The 20,772-nt window shown below is 41.8% G+C and overlaps 4 protein-coding genes across 11 annotated transcripts; 1 reads left to right on the top strand and 3 right to left on the bottom strand.

Moving 5' to 3' along the window:
* Window positions 1-234: 234 nt before the first annotated feature.
* Window positions 235-5,632, bottom strand: LOC112466648 (transcription activator MSS11). 6 transcript variants are annotated; one of them, XM_025034863.1, is made up of 3 exons: window positions 5,292-5,632; window positions 1,946-2,333; window positions 235-934 (listed from the first exon to the last, which is right to left on the bottom strand). In XM_025034863.1, the coding sequence occupies exons 2-3, from the start codon at window positions 2,307-2,309 to the stop codon at window positions 852-854; spliced, it is 447 nt and encodes a 148-aa protein (XP_024890631.1). In that variant the 5' UTR covers window positions 2,310-2,333; window positions 5,292-5,632; the 3' UTR covers window positions 235-851. The 6 variants fall into 6 exon arrangements, 5 of the variants coding, with proteins under 5 accessions (XP_024890631.1, XP_024890628.1, XP_024890630.1 ...); XM_025034860.1 differs by lacking the exon at window positions 5,292-5,632 and adding an exon at window positions 5,058-5,264; XM_025034862.1 differs by lacking the exon at window positions 5,292-5,632 and adding an exon at window positions 3,793-5,015.
* Window positions 5,633-5,850: 218 nt separating this feature from the next.
* Window positions 5,851-16,039, bottom strand: LOC112466646 (trichohyalin-like). Of its 3 annotated transcripts, none has more exons than XM_025034855.1 (6): window positions 15,294-16,039; window positions 13,644-14,637; window positions 8,532-13,435; window positions 8,133-8,227; window positions 7,102-7,391; window positions 5,851-6,985 (listed from the first exon to the last, which is right to left on the bottom strand). In XM_025034855.1, exons 2-6 carry the CDS (start codon window positions 14,474-14,476, stop codon window positions 6,271-6,273), a joined length of 6,837 nt encoding a protein of 2,278 aa, XP_024890623.1. In that variant the 5' UTR covers window positions 14,477-14,637; window positions 15,294-16,039; the 3' UTR covers window positions 5,851-6,270. The 3 variants fall into 3 exon arrangements, with proteins under 3 accessions (XP_024890623.1, XP_024890624.1, XP_024890625.1); XM_025034856.1 differs by having other exon boundaries at window positions 15,384-16,039; XM_025034857.1 differs by lacking the exons at window positions 5,851-6,985; window positions 7,102-7,391 and adding an exon at window positions 7,468-7,792.
* A 48-nt stretch (window positions 16,040-16,087) lies between these two features.
* LOC112466647 (diphthine methyl ester synthase) lies at window positions 16,088-18,042 on the bottom strand. Its single transcript, XM_025034858.1, has 4 exons — window positions 17,273-18,042; window positions 16,990-17,166; window positions 16,550-16,874; window positions 16,088-16,386 (listed from the first exon to the last, which is right to left on the bottom strand). The coding sequence occupies exons 1-4, from the start codon at window positions 17,450-17,452 to the stop codon at window positions 16,166-16,168; spliced, it is 903 nt and encodes a 300-aa protein (XP_024890626.1). The 5' UTR covers window positions 17,453-18,042; the 3' UTR covers window positions 16,088-16,165.
* Window positions 18,043-18,215: 173 nt separating this feature from the next.
* On the top strand, window positions 18,216-20,752 carry LOC112466649 (essential MCU regulator, mitochondrial). The gene is made up of 2 exons (XM_025034865.1): window positions 18,216-18,682; window positions 19,033-20,752. Exon 1 carries the CDS (start codon window positions 18,330-18,332, stop codon window positions 18,603-18,605), a length of 276 nt encoding a protein of 91 aa, XP_024890633.1. The 5' UTR covers window positions 18,216-18,329; the 3' UTR covers window positions 18,606-18,682; window positions 19,033-20,752.
* The last annotated feature ends 20 nt before the right edge of the window (window positions 20,753-20,772 follow it).

Below are 20,772 nucleotides of genomic sequence, written 5' to 3'. Positions count from 1 at the left end.
GAAGACATGTCTTTCCTGTAATCAAGTGCTGCCATCCAGAAATACTGGTGAACTGCTTTACTCGTCGGATAACGCATCAGATTTACACACGCGTGCATACAGTAAATCTCATTTGCAAGCAGTTCAAAAATGACATATAAAAATACATTGAATAATAAGAAATGTACTTACAAAGTAGTTTCCAATGTAGGACTTCTTTAATTACATTATTATATTAAATACCACCATTAAAAGTCATTGTTATAAAGATTAAAAATTTATTATTCACAAAATTGAAACGGAATCGTACAAGTACAACGACAAAAAGTATATATTATATGTACATCTTTCATGCGCTAGTCATTACACAAATATTATTTATCAACAGAATTGCACGGATATACGAAATTACGATACAGAAGTATCTTTGATATTAATTTGCAATATTCGAATTTATATAATCGACGCTTTAATTATATTAAATACATAAAAAATTGATATGAAATAACAAGAAAGTATATCAAGAGATTTATATAATTATTTAACTAACTTCTATTATATGTATATTATATATATATATATATATATATATATATATATATATATGTCTCAACCGTTTTTCTTCTTCGATCTCATTACTTCTTTCTTCATTATCATTTATTGCCATCGTTGTCGTACAAAAGCCATTATGGAAAAAAATCGAAATAAAAACAATGATAAATTGTCGTTCCGCTAAAATAACGTTCCACTAATTGTCATCGATTAATTCCCGAAATGGCTCTCGACAGGATTAACGAAGTTACAGTCCAAAGATACACGGAGTATCCCAAAAAGCGTACACGTGTCATACATCGCGAAACAATGTAATTAATTTAAAATCGAAATCGTCGTTTCCTTCCGCGCCTCCGATCCAATCGCAGGGTTTCGTCCGAGTCACAAGGGAATCCGCAAAATGCTGAAAAACAAACGATACACGGTATGAGAACAAGTATATGAAGAAGGCCGAGAGAGACGTGTGCCAAAGAATTCGGTACTAAGATGAATTTAAGGGTCAAGGGCTTCGGGGCGCGAGCTCGACGTTATATTTAAACCGCTTATAAGCAACGAGATGTGTCGCGGACACATGTTGCAGCTGTTTACATTTTCCTTCTGCAGTTAATGAGTGCCGATTAATATTTGCACGCAATCGTCGCGATCATTGCGAGCTATTACGTTTCAAAGACAGAAGAAAATAATGCTATTATATTTCATGAAAAATTCTCTCTATATTGTCGTACACTCAACGACGGAATAAAAAAAGGTATTAGATAATGCCTATTAAGGCACATGAGTATTCTGTGACTATTTCAAAACACTCAGAAGCAAGATTAAGCTAAATCATTAAATCAAGTAAAGATAAAAAAATATGTTTTGCCCGTTTTTGCTAAGAAAATTTTCTTAAATTTGGGAAAAATAATTTTTTATTTTATTCAATTTATTCTGTTACTGTACAATACACATCTACATATATATGCATTATATAATAATATATAAGATATATTATATAATATATCTGTCTTCAAGCACAACATGTGTCTTCTAAGTTAAATTAAAAAATTTTTGTAAAAATTTGTTAATATATATTTAAAAACGATTAATTTTCGTAATTCTACCAACGGCATTATACAAGTTAGAGAAGATCATATTTCAGATTCGCAAGAAGAGAAATTTGCGTGTTTAATGGCCAAGTATAATTATGTTAGAGAGCATGAGAGAAACGCGAATTGGGAATGTAGATCGAAATAATTATCACGTCTTCCATTACTCAAGCCCCGGAACTCAAGCGCACGGTCACATCGGTAACAGCCTTTAATTTACGTCAGCGCAATCACGGGACATAAACGAGGAGAACCTCTTGCGCACGTCAACGTCCCACGTCGCCTCTCTCACGTCAGGGAAGGTACCCGGGCAGGAACAGCCTACTGACCGTTCTGCTTCAGCAATTTTCGCGTCTTGAAGCCACGGAAGCCGGCCTGAATCCTCGTCGCCGCGGCCTGAACGACCTGCTGCCTCTTCCGCACCAGGAAGCCGCGAATGCCCGCCTGGATCTTCGTCGCCGACTTCTCCTCGAGCGCCTCCCGAGTGCTCTGTCTCTTCAGCAAATGGTCCTTCGGCTTCGTATGCTCCTGCTTCTGCTGGTTCCGCTGCTGGTCCTGCAGCTGCAGCTGATGATTCTGCTGCTGCTGCTGCTGCTGTGGACGACGACGCTGCGTGGATTCCTTCAGCTGCTTGCGCACACGGTACCCGCGGAAATTGGCCTGGATCTTCGTCGCCGCCGTGTTGGCCTTCATCGCGTCGGCGTCCTCCTTCGGGGTCTGCGACATGAACGGAATTCTGAGTCGGTCACGCGAAGCTCCGTGTCTCGGTTGTTAAAGCCCGTTCGATCCGAGTCCTCCAAGTTGTTTCACAAGCGAAGGCCGACTCCGCAGAAACTCGGCGTTTTCTCCCGAAATTCTTTACAAAGAGCGTTTCCGGAGAGAGGTTCGCGTACCCTCAGCTTATTTACAAAGCTCGATCCCAAAAGCGAAAACAATTTCAAGCTATTCTTGATTATTTGTAAAGATCGTTCCCGAGAGGACGGACCTATTCGAGAGTTTCTTCTGGCGATTTATCGGAATCGCATTCCAAGGAAAGCCGAATAAAGAGAGAGAGATGAAGATTCCTGAATTATTTTTAAAGATTTATTTCAAGGCGGAAGCGAGGTGATCTTGTGGCTGGGGTAATATAATCCCTCGATTATTTATGCTCTCGCCAGCGGAAATGGGACGCACAACCACCTCAGGATACCTTCGATCATCTATAAATATCGATACTAGAGAGAAAGAAAAAGGCTTTTTCTTTTGTAAAGATTTTCTTCAGAAAGAAAACCCACAATTCTCTCAATTATTTCGCAGTGTCGATCGTGATCGAACATCCGCAAAGTGAATCGCAGGAAATAATTGTGAAAACGGACTCCAATGGATTCTGGATCTACGATGATCTATAAGTATTCGATCTATATTGATCCGAGAGAGTAGACGGAACAAGCCTGACAATCTTCCCGATTCCCCGGATAGCGGGAATCTTATCTCACGGGGGATGATATACGAAGACGCGAACGATCGTTCCTCTTCGCAGAACACTTTCTCGCTCACTTCCGATCGCCGCGCTCCGATTTCCTTATCGCGCGTCCTCCTGGCCAGAAGCGAAATGGGAAACTGACGGCGCGAACGGATGCGCGACAAAGAGGCGCGCGTCGACTCGACGAGCGTGGTTTATCCGCCTCGAACGAAGGATAGATCTATCACGCATGCGTTCTGCTGATGATAAACCCGCGTGCGAGAGAGGCCCGCGTTCGGTTCTCCGTGCCGTCGATCGCCTTCACGTCTTGTTTCACGCATCCGAGGATGGTTAATTTCGTACAAAGTTGGCAGAGGGTGAGTGCCGATCGTCCGATAGCTGACGGGACGGCCTTCGCTTTTAAATAAAGCTAAAAACGCAAGTGTACTGGATTTTATTCGCCTTACGAGAAAACTGAACCAGAAAAATGTGCGGTTGGAGAGCAATTCGACCTGCCATTAAACCGTGCATCAAATAAAAAAATTATTTTTTTTTTTTAAATAGGTATTTATCCCATTTTGAAAAATTCTACCTTACCTTTTGTGTGTATTATTTTATATATTAATATCTTATATGTATATTATATTTTTAATTTGATAGTGAGATAAAAAAATGCGGGATTTTTTTGAAAAGCCTCCACGTTACGTGCATTTGCAATTTTTAAGCATCAAATACCTGGATACTTCTTCACTTTTAAGGCACAATTTTCATTCTTATACTCTTGTTTTCCTGCGACACGCTCGTTCATTGAGAAATATAATGTAAACGATTTAATTTAGGGAACTTGATATGATACACTTGTTTGAGCACCGTTCAGACATTCATTCTTCCACTTGCGGCTTGATTGATCGCGTCGTGTCATGGGGAGAACGCGCTGTATTGGGGAGCTCGCAAAGTGTTCGTAATACATCGCCCGGGACACAGCATTAATTTCGGTCTCGTGAGCGCGGTCTCGATATGCGCGTCACAGTAAATTCGTCGTCCTGAGGCCAATATACGCTGATTGATGATTGATGCTCGCGAGAGTGTCGACGAAAGTCCGCGTGCGTGCGCGCGTGCGGCCAAGAACATTCCAATTTGTTTGCGTCCGCCGTTTGATCTCGGGCGCGTATTCGCGCATAACTCTTCACCGATGCTCGTCATCACGAAAATATACTCGCTCGAACGATACGCCCGCCGTCGTCCAATCGACCGGCTCGGTTACATCGATAACGATCCCGCGTTCATAAATCTCCGCGCGTACCCGCGAAGCGTTTCGTTACGCGGGTTCTCCATCACGTATCTCGCGTTCAACAAAATGTTCTCGTAAATTGTATCGTCGGTATTTGTAGTCGTTTGTTAATTAATATTATTATTATTACTCGTTAGATTAGTTAAATTATATTGTAATGTTGAGATTTCACGATTTAAAATTGCACGGTAATCTTACACGTTCTCCAAGTTAGAGAAATGGATATGTGCATGATGTTACTTATCGTTACAGTTGAAGTCGAGGGATTGAATGTCGTTAGTCAACATAAAAATTTTCAGACAAAAATGATATTTGCAAGTTCTGAAACTGTAATTTTTCCAAAAGTATGGAGTAAAGATCACTCTTTTCACTCGATGTAATATTAATAGCCAGAAGAAACGTTTGCAAATTCTAACATAGTATAGACATTAAAGTGACATACATATCCGCTATTAATAAATTGAAGGCGCTCTCTAGAAAAGAGAATCAATTTCGTCATTTTCGATTTTTATTAAGGACGCTTTCGTGGTTGTGAAAATCGACGAAAGGTCGAGTTGTTTATTCTAGAACACGTACAGAGATCCTTAAATATGAATAAGAAAAAAAAGATGTTATACGATCCAGATATCTTCTCGACATTTTTCTCGGAATGAAGTTATTTATCTGCATGGCCTGCAGCTGCACTCGCGCGTTCGCTGACTTCGCTTACCTCTTAAAAATATCAGACGTATGTGACAAAGCTGCGGCAGCGGATCGCTCACGACTATCGGTGATCGATTTTGAATGATGTACAATGTACACGACGATGGTCACCACGAGGGATAGAAAGGAAGAAAACGGCTGCCGCGATAGATCGCGATGATGCCTGCGCGCGAGTGGCGGCAACGACGACGGCGTCGTCGTCGCGACGCCCGGTGACGTCACCGCGACGTCGTGCCCTTACCTTGGATCCCCGCTCACTGGACGGTCGCGACGGCCACGATACTGATCGCCATCCGTTTCTCTCTCTCTCTCGCTCTCTCTCTCTCTCTCTAGATCGCGGCAGGCACTAAAAATATGTACCAAGGTCCGTATCCGAGCCGCTTGCATTCCGCGTGATCCAAATGCAAAACATTGTCGGTCCGATTCCGAAGCGTTTTGATCATTACGGACGCAATTAGCGACCAACTACGTTCGAGGGATACAAAAACTTCACTGTGACGAAAATTTCTCAGTATCGCGCTTCCATTTTCGCGCGATTTTCTCGGAACTATGATTGGATGGCAAAGATGCAAAATGTTAGAAAATACGTAAAGCGAGAGATTTTCATCTCAATTCAAGATTTTTGCAAGTCGTGCAGTTAATTCATGAGCCGTAATTGTGCAACAGAAACGTCGGGAATATCTTATCACCGAGAATATGCTTAATTCGCAACTTTACAGCTATATTTATATATTGTTTACTAATTGATTTCAATATTTTTATGTGATAAATATTCTAAAGTAAAAGCGAATTGAGTTATCTTATATATGCAATTTATTGTTGCTTTTTGCATATACAAAGATATATTATATAATATATTTTCAATCTATTTAAAAAGCGAGGAAAGACCGTTCACTTGTGTAACAAAATTGCGAATCTAGAACTCGCGTTGCATTTTCTTCGTATTTAAATTAATAACTAAACGCTATGTGTGTCATGATCTCGTGTCTACTAATACTATTCCTGAGAGATACCCTCGTACCGTCTACCTGTATCTATATAAACGAGTTAAAAATCAGGCACTCCAGATCCTACAAGAGTAATATAAAACACAAGTGTGCCTCTTATAAAAATATCCTGTGCAATGAAATTCTAATCGGAGAAGCCAATTGATCGATCAATACAATTAGCGACTCCTGCCCTGCTTCGTATCAGCCCACGCGTCTCTACGAATGTATGATTCACGTCTTATCGTCCTTCTCTTCTTCCATGCGTTCGCGAGATATCTCGTTAGACTTTTTATTCGCATCATCCTCGCTACGCAAATCGCTCACTCCGACGCTTTCGGAGTTGCGAGCGGATTCTTGTCCTTCAGCTCCTTGTTCCCGGTTGCCCGTTGCACTCGTGGCCCTCGGCGACATCCCTAAATCATTCTTCGCGTCTTCGAGGGCACATTCTTCGAACGGCATCGAGCTATTTGTATCCAGCGAGGTCTTCGGCGCGGTCGACGGTTTCGTCGAGTCCGACGGGACGGGGTCGTCTAAGCTGGTTAGTTCCTCGATCACGACGCCCTGTGAATCGCCTGGAAGGGCCAAGGGCTCCCTGAGACTGCCCTCGCCAGAGGTCGTCGAAGGACGAGGGTCGTCGGTACTCTTCTTCGTACTCTTCACCGTGTCATCGTCCAGAGGCAAGGAATCCATATTGGAGCCCAAATCCTCGACGCTGGTTATAAAGTTCAGATACTGATTCTCGTCGTCTCTCGGATAGCCCAGCATCTGCAGGAAGTCCATGGGCTTCGCTCCTCCGACACTTGCATTAAAATCAGAATGGGAGTTTTGGCTGACTGAGAAGTGACAATTGCGGGATGCGTCCGTCAGCAAGTGCATCACGATCGGAAAAGTGGGATCGACGAAGGCGTTGCCTTTGTGGAAACTCGTCCCGTGTTTGCTGTTGCGACTGTATGAGAAGTGGCGAAAGATGTTTACGCAAATATGATTTTAACTTAAGATGCCAGACAACGAATAATATTTGAAGCATAATAGACGGCATTCTTCATACGAGTTATTACTTACGCAGGATCACCTCCGTTGGCGCTAGATTTCGTAGTATCAGGTGGATTAGCTTCTTCTATGTCAATCTCTTCGTCCGAAGAATCATTCGAGGTGACTGAATTAATCTTACTATTCGTCAGATCGAAAGGAAACAACGGCACAGAATCGTGAAACTCGCCGGTATGTTGAAGCCGACCCGTCGCGAAGGCATTTTCCAACGAAAGTGTCGTATTCCGCAAAGCTTCCTCTCGTCGAAGACGTCTGGCTTCTCGTAGACTCAAAGTATCTTGCGGTACCGCTAGACGACCGCTCTACAGATTAATAATTAAAGTTCAATTATATTATGATTTGTATTGAAAAAAGGAAAAGCATGTTAATCAATTAATCAGTTATTTAATCACTATTTTTAAAAAGCACTTTTGCTTATTAAAGGAGAATGATAAATAAATAATTAGCATAAGTAAATTTTATTTTGAGACATAAAGTTTTTAAGAAGACAGAATAGAAACAACGTTCGCAAGACCGTGGACGTCAATTCTGATTTAAGAAACAATTATTTTAAGGGACGAAAACTCGGGTCTATCTGCCAAGCCGGTTACTGCCAAACCGCCTGTTGCAATCACGAAAGCGCTGACGTTTAGCAGTGACCCGCCGCTTCCTTCTTTACGTAATAAACTTCCGACGGGCGTGGCGTGCGAAATATTGCGTCCAGCTGTTTGGTCCAGTAAAACAGAGGAAAACCGATGGACTCAATTCCAAGATCGGTTTCAACGCATTGAATGGCCATGTGCAAAATTATCGTATTCCATTTAGAATGCGATAATGGCATAAGAGATTTTATTAGATTTTATATACTTATATCACACAATTTATATTAATGTTTTTATGCAACACGTTAATCTTCTATACAACTATATAACCGCTATATTTTATTATTTTTAAATTTGAATTTGAATTATTATTATTTTATCCTTGATAATATCAATAATTATTTTTTGAACAATCAAGGGTAATTTATTAAAATTGATCAAGATTATTATAATTATATTTACCGTAACTGTCTTCTGCGTCGATGGAACATTATTCGAAACCAATTCTGATCTCAAACTTCTTCGCTCGCGGCGACGCGTTAAAAATCCCCGGATACCTTCAAAAAATTATCTTTATTACTTATCCATCAAATTACGTCATAAATCTCTAAAAATAATATTACTCTACTTTCTAATCTCGATGAAATTAATGACATTACGATGTAATTTATATCCGCGACCTCTTAATTGAACTTTCTTGTTGCTTCCTGATTTTATTATATTAAATGTAGTATGAGTTTATTATTATATTTAAGTGCCGTAAAAGAGATAAGAAAGTCGATAGAGAATTATCTATACTGCGCTAACGCGACATAATTCAAGAATCGACGTAATTTTATCAAAACGCTGCGCTTTACTCACAAGCTTGAATTTTTACGACCGCAGAGTGGAAATCGTCTTTCTTCCGTATAAGCGATTCGTCCGCGACGATTTCTGGCACATCGGCAACAATCTCCATCCTCTCGTCTGTACTCGTATTGGAATCGGAAGCTTCGATTACCGTTTCCACGGTCGACGATTTCGTCTCTGTGGTCCAATATCCGAAACGAGAACGGCCTTCCACCGATTGCTCCGATATTGCGCTTGTAATTGGCCCGTGAACACTCTTTAATCTCTCTATCTTCCCTGAAAGATCTTCAGTTTTCTCTTTCTTCTCATTTTCTGCATCTTTTCCTGTCCGTTCGTCAATAATGGATTCATCACGCGTATTTGGTTCAGTCTCTTCGTGTCCGTTGTCGTGTTTCATCGACTCGTTCAGCGAGTCTTTCCTGGACTCTGTTACTTCTAGAGGCACTGCTGTCACACCTACGATTTCTTCCTCCATTTTTTCCTTTACATTTTCTTCATCACTTTTACTTTCAATTTTTAATTTTTTTTGCTCGATTTCTTCTTGAACGTGCAGTTTTTCTTGCTCGATTTTTTCTTGAACGTGCAGCTTTTCTTGCTCGATTTTTTCTTGAACGTGCAGTTTTTCCTGCTCGATTTCTTCTTGAACGTGCAAATTTTCTTGCTTGCATTCCTCGTGTGTTTCTAGTTTCGTTTGCTCGCATTCCTCGTGTACTTCTAATTTTTCTTGCTCGTATTTCTCCTGACTTTGCAACTCTTCTTGTTCAACTTTTTCCCGCTTTCTATTCGGTTCTTCAATTTTACTGCTTTGCCTTTCTGGAAGCTCTTCAATACTCGCTTGCTTCTCTTCAAATTTCTCCTGAATATCGGTACAATCCGCATTTATAATATCAGGTTTACTTTGAACTGTAATTTTTTCATCCGCCGTGTCGAGTCTATTATTTTCTTCTAACAATTCTTGTTCAAATTGTGCTAAAGGTGCAACTTGTGAATTCTCTGTGCGTGCTTCCTCTGCCACTTCCGGTTTAATTTTTTCAGTTTCTTCGTTCATCATCGGACTTTTCTTATCCTTATTATCTTGGTTGGTATCCACCACGTTACCTGATAATTCGCTACTCGCTTCAGTTCTCATTACATTATCTATTTTATCTAAAGAATCTTCGTGATCCTTCTTTTCTCGCTCAACTGACATCGAATGCATAGATTCTGACAATAGCTGATTAGATTCGTCGTCCACATCTAAATTACTCTTTTCAGATTTTCCGCTACCTTTTTTCAAATCTAATTTTTCAGTGCGAAATTGCACATCTTTGTCCAACAAATCTATCAATTCTCTCGCGATTTCTTCCTCACTTCCTAATTCTTCTGCCTCTTCTTTCTCCCGCAAAAGCGAGCCGATTTGTGCATCGTCTTCCGATGAAGCTCTCAAACCAATACTGTCCTTCTGAGATCGCGCTTCATCCTCCAAGTTGATTTCCGTAGACAACGGATCTTTCCCCAGCCACTCATACTCCGCGTGTTCCGCGCGATACAATTGATCAGCCTCCGGAATCTCTGATTGCAAACCACTCTCTGTCAACTCTTCAGCGACAATTTCTTCTTCGTGATCGGCCGAGGCCAGCCGATTCACCAACCTCTCGTCCGAAGTCAACGGCTCGATCAAAGACGTCGTGGCGTCGCTCTCCCTAGGACTGCCGTTGTCTTCCTTCTGCGTTCCGTTTTCCGTGATCTTAAAAGACGACACCGTATTATCCTGGAGCGAATCTAGGTTTAGTTCCGGCACTACCGGTCTGCCTGGACTCGGGCTCTCGATCGATCGATTGCTCTCCGCAGTACTCTCCTTCACGTCGCTCGACGTGGTCGTATGGGTGCCCTGCGTACTTCCGCTCTCTTCCGACGAATTCTCCGGCACGCTTAATTCTACCGTGACTTCTGCTCTTCCTTCGTTTGTCACACCAGTATCAACCGTTAAATCTTTAGTGTCAGACAAAGACTCATACTCGAGAACGCCAGGAGAAGAAATCTCCTCAGCATCCTTGGATCCAATTGTCCTTGCATCAGTTTCTTCAGTTTCCTCGTGCTCCACGATGTCTTCCAGCATCGCAACCTTCTTTATTTCTTCCTCTTTTACCGTCTCTTTATCATTCTTCCTTTCTTGATGGCTCTCTATCTGTTTTCGTTCGCCATCTTTTTTCTCTTCCTCTTCTTCAGCCTCTTCTCTAATCTTGTCCAAGTCCTGATGAGCAATCATTATGTCCTGGCTTGGTTTTTTCACGCCACGCATAAAATCGGTATCGACAGGTAGAACGGCGGGTTCCGGTCGGATATATTCTCCGAAAACCTCCATGACGGATCCATGCTGATCCTCTTCCCGTTTTTCGTCCTTGGAAATCTCTTTAGCCATATCGAAGCGTGCAATTGACTCCTCTTTTCGATTCGTTGGTTCCAACTGATAATCCTCGTCCTCCAGAGTAACGGGAGAAGGGCACGGTCTGTCCGGGATGATCACAGTCGTCACGGAATCGGGGATCTCGCAGGGAGAACCTTCGCTGAGAACATAAGAATACGGAACCTCTAAAGAGAGCGGCATCGTCACTGGTAACTTGTCACTCTCGCGTTTCTTCCGCGCTTTCGTTCTACCGTTCTCGCTCGGAAGATTCGTTGTGGGACATTTGCTTTTGACCGTAGTATTTCCGGAAGTTGTACCCTTAGAAAATCCATTCGCATCTGCATTTTCAGCTTCTTTTTTTGACGTCGTTGTATTATCACCGTCTGTTTCAACTACTTCAGTAATCTGAGAATCTTTGCTGTGCGATCTTGGATTTATAGATTGCACATTTTTTACATGAACTTTAACCGCTAATTCTTCTACTATTTGATTGCCATTTGACAATTTTTCGTTCATCGATTTTTCAGTTTTATCCATTGATCTCCTATCTTGCGCTTTTATCTCATTTTCTGTTGCTTTTGTCGTTATTTCCGTTTGGTCAGTCGTCTTTTCTACTCCGTTCTTTAACACTTTTGCTTTATTCTTTAAGTTCTCTTCTTCATTTCCGGTCGCCGATTTTTTAATTCCATTCGCTAATGTTTCTACTTTATTTCTTGAATTTTCCGTTTTATTAGTCGACTCTTTTATTTCACTCTTCATTTTTTCTTTTTTATTTGTTAATCTTTCTTCTATATTTAAATCTTCCGTTTTATTTGATGTTTCTGTTACATCTTTTATCTTTTCTATATCATCCGTTCTTTTTTCATCGTCGTTGTTCTTTTTCCTTTCCTCATCGTCTTTATTTATCGGTATTTTTTCCGCGTCCGTCGACTTTCGTATCTCACTCACGGCCTCTTCCGCCTCATTAGTCGGCTCTCTCGCTTCATTTATCTTCCCGTCAGTCACCGACTTTTCCACTTGGCTCGTCATTTCGCCGATGTCACACGTCACGACCTGTTGGCAAGCCAACGCTTTCTCAATACTCCGTTCCGCCATCTCGATTTCGATCAATTTATCCTTCAGCCTATCGAACGCGTTCTCTCGTGCGGGATCCGCATTATCATCTTGAAGTTTGACTTCGTCTTCATCAGGTTCCAACGAATCTGGCCTTAGCGGCACCACGTTTGCCACTTCCGGTGTAACGTTTAAACTATCCCTGAAGACTTCCTCCGATCTTCTCCCTTCTTCCAGTTCCTCCAATTCCTCAAACTCCTCAAGACTTCCGCGTTTCTCGTCGAGTTTCACCAAAGCGTTTTCATCTCTCATACGTTCTTCGCCATTGATAAACCTTACGTCCGACGTTAAGTCCTGGCGAACATTGCCAGAATCCTGCTTCGCATCTACGATCGCATCTTCGTTTACAGGAAGGACCGCTATGTCTTCCATATCACTCGTAATGTCGTGCATCGTCGAGGCCTCCTCCGCGTCCTTCGAGATATCCTGTTCCTGCGGTTTCCTGGCAGAATGATTGCCGTTGTTGGACGCCGTCGGCAAGACCGGCAAGGACAGCTCGTTCCTCTTCTTCGTCGATTTGGGAGCTTCCGGTGAGATGGGCGGCAGCGTCAGATTGTCGACCGAACCGTTCTTGCTGGCGCTTCTGGAATTCCTGGATGACCGCGGCCTCACGACCGGCAGGGAAACGCCGTTCGCGTGATCTCCGAAGATCTCCGATTCCGACGGATCGCTCCCGGCAGGATCGCTCCTGCGAGCACCGCCCAACTCGGATGTCGACTTCGAGATATCTTCCAGGATGCTCTGCGTGGCGGTCAGTCTCGCTTCCAAGGTGTCGCGCGTCGCGCCAGACTCGTGCTCCAATTTATTACCATGCTTCGAGTTGTCGTCGACCTGATCGACGACGCCGAAGTCGCCCGTGCTCTCGCGTCTTCTCGATCTTTTGCCCGATCCCGCGCTGCGCCTCCTCAGTTTCTTCTCCTCTCTCTCCGCGTTCAAAATCGTCTCGTCCCTTCCGAAAGAATCTTCCACCTCCTCTTTCCTCACGATATTGGCTCTCCGTTCCAGCCCGTTACCACTCTTTCCTCTTCTGCTTTCTTCTTCAGCGCCATGTCTCCTCTCTTCTCGAACGTGCCGATGAAACGATTCCCCGTTCCAGGCGAGGTCGACCGATCTCGAACGCTTTCCCCGCGGTTGTCCGATCTCCTCTAACTTCTCTTTGATGATCGGCGCCGCGCGATCGATCACCTCCTGCACCTGTTCCACGTACGTAGGCGATCGTAGGACCTCCAGACTCGCGGTGCTCGCGAATTTGCGCAACACATACGCCCTGATTCGATCCATGCTAAGTGCTCTCGACGATACTTTCCTCTCGGAGGAATGTTCGGAGAGTCGCGCGTCCGGTCTTCTCTCCTTGCTTCCGGTTCGAGCAATCGTTTCACGGCTTGCACCGTCATTTTTAACGGTCGATCTCGCATGTCTGATAATTAAAAGAAGAAAATTCAGACAGATTCTTTTGCGTATATTAAATTTGCTAAAATATTTATCAAAATTATTATTATAATATTAAATAATTAGATTATATGTACATATAATAATTATTTAATATTATAATTATAATTACATTAATATAATTATCATATTAAATAATTAGAAAAGAGGTATTACAGTGAAATAAATTATTATACCCATCTTCAAGTCCGGTCTTGGCCGCGACTTCTTGTTCCGTTTCGGTCTCGGACTCGGTCTCGATTCGGCGCACCTTCTTCAGTGGTCTCCTTGCGGACGTTCTACTCGAGCTCGTCGTTGTAGCACGTTCGACCTCCTCTTCAGGATTTTTGTCCTTCTTGGAAACCCTCGTTTTAGATCGCCTATCTCCTCGAATCCCTTTCTCCACACTATCGGCCGCCTTCGACTTCTCCCCGCTCAGCTTGTTCTTTCTGAGTTCCTGCTTAATATCTTTGGTCTGAATATTTTTGCCGGGACCGTGAAGAGCGGTCATCTGCGAGATGATCCTCGTCGTGCGAACGTCCGACGTTGTCCCGTTGTCCTTTGATTTCTTCGAGGTTTTCTTCGCAGTCGCAGGATCTCGCGAGCACGTCTGCTTCGACGCTTTTCGATTTTCTCTGCCGGTGGAGCAGACGTCCTCCTGACTCTCCTCCACGTCGACGAGCACCGGTTCACGCCTCTCGAAGATCTCGATCTCCTTCTCCAAGGACCAACCGCCGTTGGAAGGTCTTCGCTGGGTCTCCTTCCTGGGCCACAGATTAAAATCGCGACTGAATTCATGGTTGAATTCGCGATCGCTGTACTCCTCGGCGTGGTACTCCTCCCGCAGCTTCAGCAGCTTCTCGAAGTGGCGGGCCGCAAAGACGTATATGTCCTCGGGACGATGACGCAGGACCTCCCTCGTGAGACTTTCGACCACGGTCGCAAGACCGTGGGGCACCCGCGGCGCGATGAGGTATCCTGTGCCAGGACGCAGGCTGGGACGATCGATCGGCGGGGTCGGGCTTAGCATCGTGCCACTTTACTATATCTCATAATGTTTTCGATTATTCTTCATCTATACGTGGAGTTTCGTCATCGGCATTCCTTTCACCGCGACGTATCGCATCGACGCATCGCGGAATATCAGCCTCTTCTTTCTTAAAGAACTCTTCCAGAATAATTCGTCGCGTTCTAGATATTAAAAATCGAAAAATTATAGGATTAAAAATTAGGATTTGCCTGCGTGAATTTTAAGGAAATGCGACAGGTCTTATAATCTTCTATAACAGTTGTTAAAAAGTATTCGTCAAGACGGAAAATCTTGTTTCTCCTTTTCTAAAATCTTAATTTTCTAGGACACTATGCAGAAAGATTTAAGAATTAATTTCAATTTTCTAGTTGCAATTTTCTATGTGTAAAAAAATAACTTTCTAGTGCATTTTTGCTATATCCCTTAAGTTTCAAGCCATACTTCCTCTACGACAGACGATTAACTTCGACAGTTTATTAACAGAATTTTTCCGAATATATACTTTTCTCTTTTTTCTTTATTCGGAATTGATTTTCTTACTTGATCCAAATCCGGAGCTCTACGATCTAGCTACGTTCTGTATAGCAAAACGTATTTATTTGCTTTCGCGCTAAAGATGTATTTCATATATTCAAGCTAGCTGGGTGCGGGGATACAATAATTGCGAGAGAAAAATATTACAATCAATTTGTAACGTATATATTTCTTTTTGCAGAAACGATGATTACAGTGAGTTACAATATGCGTGTATATGTGCGTATCGAGGTGCAACGTTCATCGCGCGAGTCAACGGGTGCTCGTAATTAATTCCGTCTACCTGTCAAAGTGCGAGAAACATAAATTGGAGCGATATCGTAAATCGCGGATATACCGCTGGTCTTTCGCACGTTTCCGTAACCGAATGTACCTGCTGCAGGAGGGAACGAAACGGGAGGGTTGGCCACCACCGAGCGAGTGCATCTCCGTGGCACAACTGAATCACCGACACCAGCCTCGTCGGCGCGGTTGGTCGATGCTTGTCCATTGATTAGTTTGCCCTGACGCACGGCCACGTGACTCCGCCGCAGAATTATACGCGGCTTAAACCATGGAACCGGGCCAAAAGCGAATGGAATAATAATGCGGCCCACGTAAACAGGGTGCTCGCGGTCGCCAAATCTCTCTCCGCCTTTCCGTGACGATCCTACAATACGACACGGTTCGATTGCGATCGGTCACCCGTTACGCGGCTGGAAATATTGGCCATTTAATAATGCAACCGCGACAGTATACTCATGTAAGTTTTATGCAGCCCGGGGACGGAAACTATCGTGGATATCAGGATTGTGAAAACCTGCAAAAATATCAAACGTACCCGAAAACTGTATTAAAAACAGCTACAAATCTATAATCGATGATTGCATCTAAGAAAGACATACCTAAATTCTAAATAACAGATTTAATAAATTTCTTTGGGAAAACGAAGTAGAAGAGTCAGCGTGTTACCATTAAAAATCAATAATATAAAAAAATATAAGTTTCTATTCGTACCAAATTATATAGATACACTTGGCTTATTTTACGATAAATATTTCGCATTATATTTATACAATTTGATACAATATTTAACAGTTTGATACAATCAATTTATTTTGCCTAAGTGTACAAAAAGAATAGAGCTCACTCCATTCTTCGTTTGAATAAAAAAGGTCATGCTGATTGCGTCATTTCTTTGAACTGAGTCTTGTTCAGAGCATACTGCGCGAGAAATTCCAGTTCGAGGGGATGAAGCTTTTCCGCCGGGATGACGAGGCAGTGTAGCGGCAATCCCAAATCTACCCGCGTCATATCCTCCAGGGAACAAGCGACAATGTGCTGGTTCTCACAGCCCACTCGCGCCAAGCCCACCGCCAAGCTCTGGTGCGTAAACGCTATTAAATGCAAAAAAAGTCCAGAAATAATATATAGGTATATTATTAATTATAACAATTATTATTTATATGATTATTATATAATTTGTGATCGTTATATTTATCTAATTTATGATTATTACACGATTATTATATCATTTGAATAGATGTACTTGTCACCGACCTAAATCTTTATGTCCATCCTGAATCTTATTGTCAAGTATAGCTATCAGTTGACCAGCAGCCTCATTGACGCTCATGAATCTCGGAGGCATGTACTCCTTTTTTCTCTTCGTGATACTTTCCGAGGTAGGCTCCTTAACTTTGATGTCCAAGAGACAGAGTGTGTGCAGCCCTCTTTGTCTGTTAGAAGCTATCTTCTCATAAAAGCTATCCGGCTGCCAAGTGTCGGTCCAGTATGGAATCGAAACGATTTCCCCATATGAATACAGTTGCAAGCCACAGCAACCAACCGCAGTCAGTATCGACGAATTGTGTATAACTTTCACCTGATGAGAAGCATAATATTCTTAAATAATGTTTGTCAGATACGTGTGAAAACGTAAAACAATTCTGATGTTTCTCAGAAATAATGATTCTAATAAATCTCGCTGTCCCACCCACCTGTATGTCTTTCTCCTTCGCACGCAGTACCAGATCCGTGTGCGTGGTAGCCCCGAGAGGGTCTCCTACAACCAGAAAAGCCACTTCTTCGTCCTCTCTCTTCGGTAGTATCTCATCTGCGTTACTCTCCACCAGCTCGCGGTCGGCAACGATCAAGGAACGTCCGTAGAACTGTTCCTAATGTAAGATACATATGTGCAAATTACATCTGATATATTTCTAAACTGAAACTTGAATGCTACGCGAAATTGTGCGTTATCCTCGACGTTTAGGTGATACGAACCAAGGCTTCTTGCTGCACTGTCAAGACAGAGGTATAAGATTCCAGGTACACGCGGTCACATTTCCTAATAATCTCGAGCCCTTTCACGGTGACGTCCTTCGCGTCGCCTAGACCTAATCCTATCAAGTAAAACATGATTCCCACTTGTTTATCCTTGTCATCTGCTGTTCCGCAAAACATACATCTTTCATTTCAGGTTCTGAACCACGTTGTCGAGGATTCGTCTCTTCAACATGTGTTCCAATGTGTTCCAAAACGCGCGCGCAGTGTCGCCAATGAGAATAGCGATTGGCTACAAAATCTCTATTGTTATCATTCTTGCATTTTTTGGGGGGAGTTTTATCCTCATGTAAGAATTTGCGCTAAATATATCTTTATTCGATTTTAAGCAGAATTCGATGTATCTTCTATTTGAATATTTTGAGCGCATTCAGCAGAACAAACTCAGTAGCAATCGAACGTGACGGGCTGATGCATAATTTTACAGATGGATACATAATCTCGTTTAAACTCCCATTAATTTAATTAGCGATTAAAAAATTCAACCGGCAAAATTGCTTAAGTCAAAATCAATGGTTAGCTCTATATACAATTCGTCATTAATTTTATCTGTTCTTCTTTCCAGAAATTATTATAAATATTATAATAATAATTCTATCTTATGTTAACAAAATAAAACATAAGTATTATTTGATAAAAGTGAATTGTCGCGAAAATCATCAAGGGACTTTTAAATTCTTTCCGGGGCAACACTGAGTCTCGGCGCTGAATATAGCTGAATTTAAAACCCCTTGCACAATAGGCGATAGCGATAGCGATAGCGACAGCGTTGCCGACAAAGGTATAGCTTTGTCGGCAACCTTGTCGCTGTCGCTATCGCTATCGCCTATTGTGCAAGGGGCTTTACTATTTTACTATAGCTCTCCCGGCTCTCCGTCAGTCAGGGATGTGCTAAATTCTACCTCTGATTCTGATATTACCGACTCGCGAATTTCGGGATTTCCGGGGAAGGAGCGTGCGATTGACCGTCACCAGGAATAAACCTCGCGGAAGGAGGATGCTGTTGCACAGAGTGACGCCGTTGTTTCGCGGGGGGACTATTCTCAAGGAGACGAGCGCGATATCCAAGCCATTTCTTCGGTCGACGATCACCACGCCGTCCGGGGCGATCCTGCCCGAGCCGAAGAGGACCCCGTTCAGCTTCCTGGGCGTCGTCAGCAGCGTGATATTCGGCCTGCTGGTCGGCGCCACGATCAGCAAGAACGTGGCCAACTTCCTGGAGGAAAACGAGCTCTTCGTCCCCTCTGACGACGACGACGACGACGACGACTAGCGATCAGCTGCTTTCGTCTCGTTGCGTTTCTTGAGAATACTCTGCCGGTTAGACGTTGCTCTTAATGCTAATTGAAGGTAATTTTTCATATATTCCTGGAATAACTTGTGGCAATCGTAATAGGCGAGATCGTTGTCAGTTTACTGTGCAAAGACGGACGTTATTATTCAGCTACTCCGATTTTTAAATATATACATATATAAAAATATATATATTACAAAATATATATTCATATGTAATAAAAATATATATTTGTGTGTTGAAAAAATAAGAGACAAACGATGGATTTGGAACAGTCTGTTAATTACATTAATTATACTTATATCTTACGTTCGATTAGTTGACGCTGACGCGCTTGTAATTTCGAATTTTGATTGACTAATTTTTTTTTTACCTAATTTAGAATATCGTCTGAATTGCTTTTCAGATTCAAGTTTGACGTCGCTGTGACGCACGACCAGTAATTGCATGAATTCACGTAAGAGGAAGAGGAGTCTCTTCGCTTACACAACTTAGGTACCTTACTTACGCTTTAATACCTGAGATTATGTAAATTATTAAGGACCTAAGATTTATGCATCGCGCATAATCGCATAATTTGTAAAAACCTATTGAAACAAACTCTTTTCACTATTCTAAGTGTTGGGACACCAATAGAACCCGATTATTTATGCGCACAATAACGCATAATTGAGACCTTTTGCAGCATAATGTCATTTTTCCGCATAATTTCGCATAATGTTGCCAAAACACCGTATTTTCATCATAACATATCATAATTTCACGAGTTTAATCACCTCTATCAAGTTAGCCCCTCCTCTATCGCAAAAATAATCCGCGCCTATTAAAAAATGTAGTGCTATTTATGTGCTAATTTGTTGCTCTAGTCCGGATTTTGTTGCTCAAGCCGTTTAGCAGGAAATGGCGATCGAAATGGGGGGAGGGCAGCTTGTCGTCAAGCTAGCCTTCCCCTCCATACTAAAAACACATATAGTGCTCAAATCCAAAAAAACAAATACACCAGAATTTGTTGCTTTTTTGTTGCTCCAAGATAGCGTGAAAACATTTTTGAAATATAATGTTTTTTAGAAAATACGTATATCCGAATACTTAACAGACAGCACTATATTGACTATATCTTAAACAATGAAATTCTGTAAACAATGCCACTAATAAATACTGCATCTTCGACTGTTATCTACGACTTCGATGGTTAAAAACTAAGTAAAAGAATTTGTTACTCGGCTCTCTTTGGTCTTAAAATATTATATGAACCGTGCCCTACCAGAATATGCAACGTATGATTTTGTTGCTCGCTCCTAACTGCAAATAAACAAATTAGTTCTCCTCGTCGATCGTTATCTACGACTTCGATGGCTAAAAACTATTTAGTCATTGAAGTCGTAGATAACGGTCGACGCGGAGATAAATAATTTGTTTATTTGCAGTTAGGGACGAGCAACAAAATCATACATTGCATATTCTGGTAGGACACGGTCTATAGAATATTTAAATAACAAAAAGACCCGGATTAAAGCAAATAAATCCGAACTAGAGCAACAAATTAGCACATAAATAGCACTAAATTTTTTAATAAGTGTGGATTTTTTTGCGATGGTGGGGGGGGCTAACTTGATAGAGGTAGTTTAATCACAGTTAATTGATATACATTCAAATTCGAATCTAGTGAATTCTGGTCAACATTTCTGTACCTTTATTTTTCTAGTTAAGTTACTAGGTATTGCTTGTGTTGTATCTCAAAAGATACTTTTAGTTAATTTTATGTTCTTTATTTCATTAATTAAATTTTATAACAATTATAACTTAAGTTAGAAAACTGTTCCATGCATATTTCATACTTAAATTAAATTTTTTTTATTTAATAAACTGCCTCTATAGATAGATTATTGTATCTGTATTTTGATTTCTTATTTCCATCGACCCTCAGTGTACTCATTAAACTCCATCTCTACTGCTAGACAGTAGTTTGTCCCAAAGCAATAATGGTATTTAAAGTACATACTAAGAAACAAGATCATACACACTAAAATTCAGCTTATTTTAGACCGCATAATTTTGCATAATTTCAATAAAATTTCACGCATAATCAGGCATTTTTAAATGCATAAATCTTAGGTCCTTATAAATTATCAATAGAAATATTTAT

Source organism: Temnothorax curvispinosus, unplaced genomic scaffold, assembly GCF_003070985.1.
Source record: "Temnothorax curvispinosus isolate PA1 unplaced genomic scaffold, ASM307098v1 QBEX01016430.1, whole genome shotgun sequence".
NCBI classification, from domain to species: domain Eukaryota; kingdom Metazoa; phylum Arthropoda; class Insecta; order Hymenoptera; family Formicidae; genus Temnothorax; species Temnothorax curvispinosus.
This window is presented reverse-complemented; position numbering and strand designations above follow the sequence as displayed.

Coding starts and splice junctions, on each gene's coding strand:
- LOC112466649 (XM_025034865.1), top strand. CDS start 18,330: ATGCTGTTGCACAGAGTGACGCCGTTGTTTCGCGGGGGGACTATTCTC.
- LOC112466646 (XM_025034855.1), bottom strand. CDS start 14,476: ATGCTAAGCCCGACCCCGCCGATCGATCGTCCCAGCCTGCGTCCTGGC. Junction 8,228..8,531: donor GGTCGTAAAAATTCAAGCTT/GTGAGTAAAGCG, acceptor AATTTTTTGAAG/GTATCCGGGGATTTTTAACG. Junction 6,986..7,101: donor GCCAACGGAGGTGATCCTGC/GTAAGTAATAAC, acceptor CTTCTCATACAG/TCGCAACAGCAAACACGGGA.
- LOC112466648 (XM_025034859.1), bottom strand. CDS start 2,342: ATGTCGCAGACCCCGAAGGAGGACGCCGACGCGATGAAGGCCAACACG. Junction 935..1,945: donor AAAATTGCTGAAGCAGAACG/GTCAGTAGGCTG, acceptor TTTGTTTTTCAG/CATTTTGCGGATTCCCTTGT.
- LOC112466647 (XM_025034858.1), bottom strand. CDS start 17,452: ATGTTTTGCGGAACAGCAGATGACAAGGATAAACAAGTGGGAATCATG. Junction 16,875..16,989: donor CGAAGGAGAAAGACATACAG/GTGGGTGGGACA, acceptor GCTTCTCATCAG/GTGAAAGTTATACACAATTC. Junction 16,387..16,549: donor GGATGGACATAAAGATTTAG/GTCGGTGACAAG, acceptor TGCATTTAATAG/CGTTTACGCACCAGAGCTTG.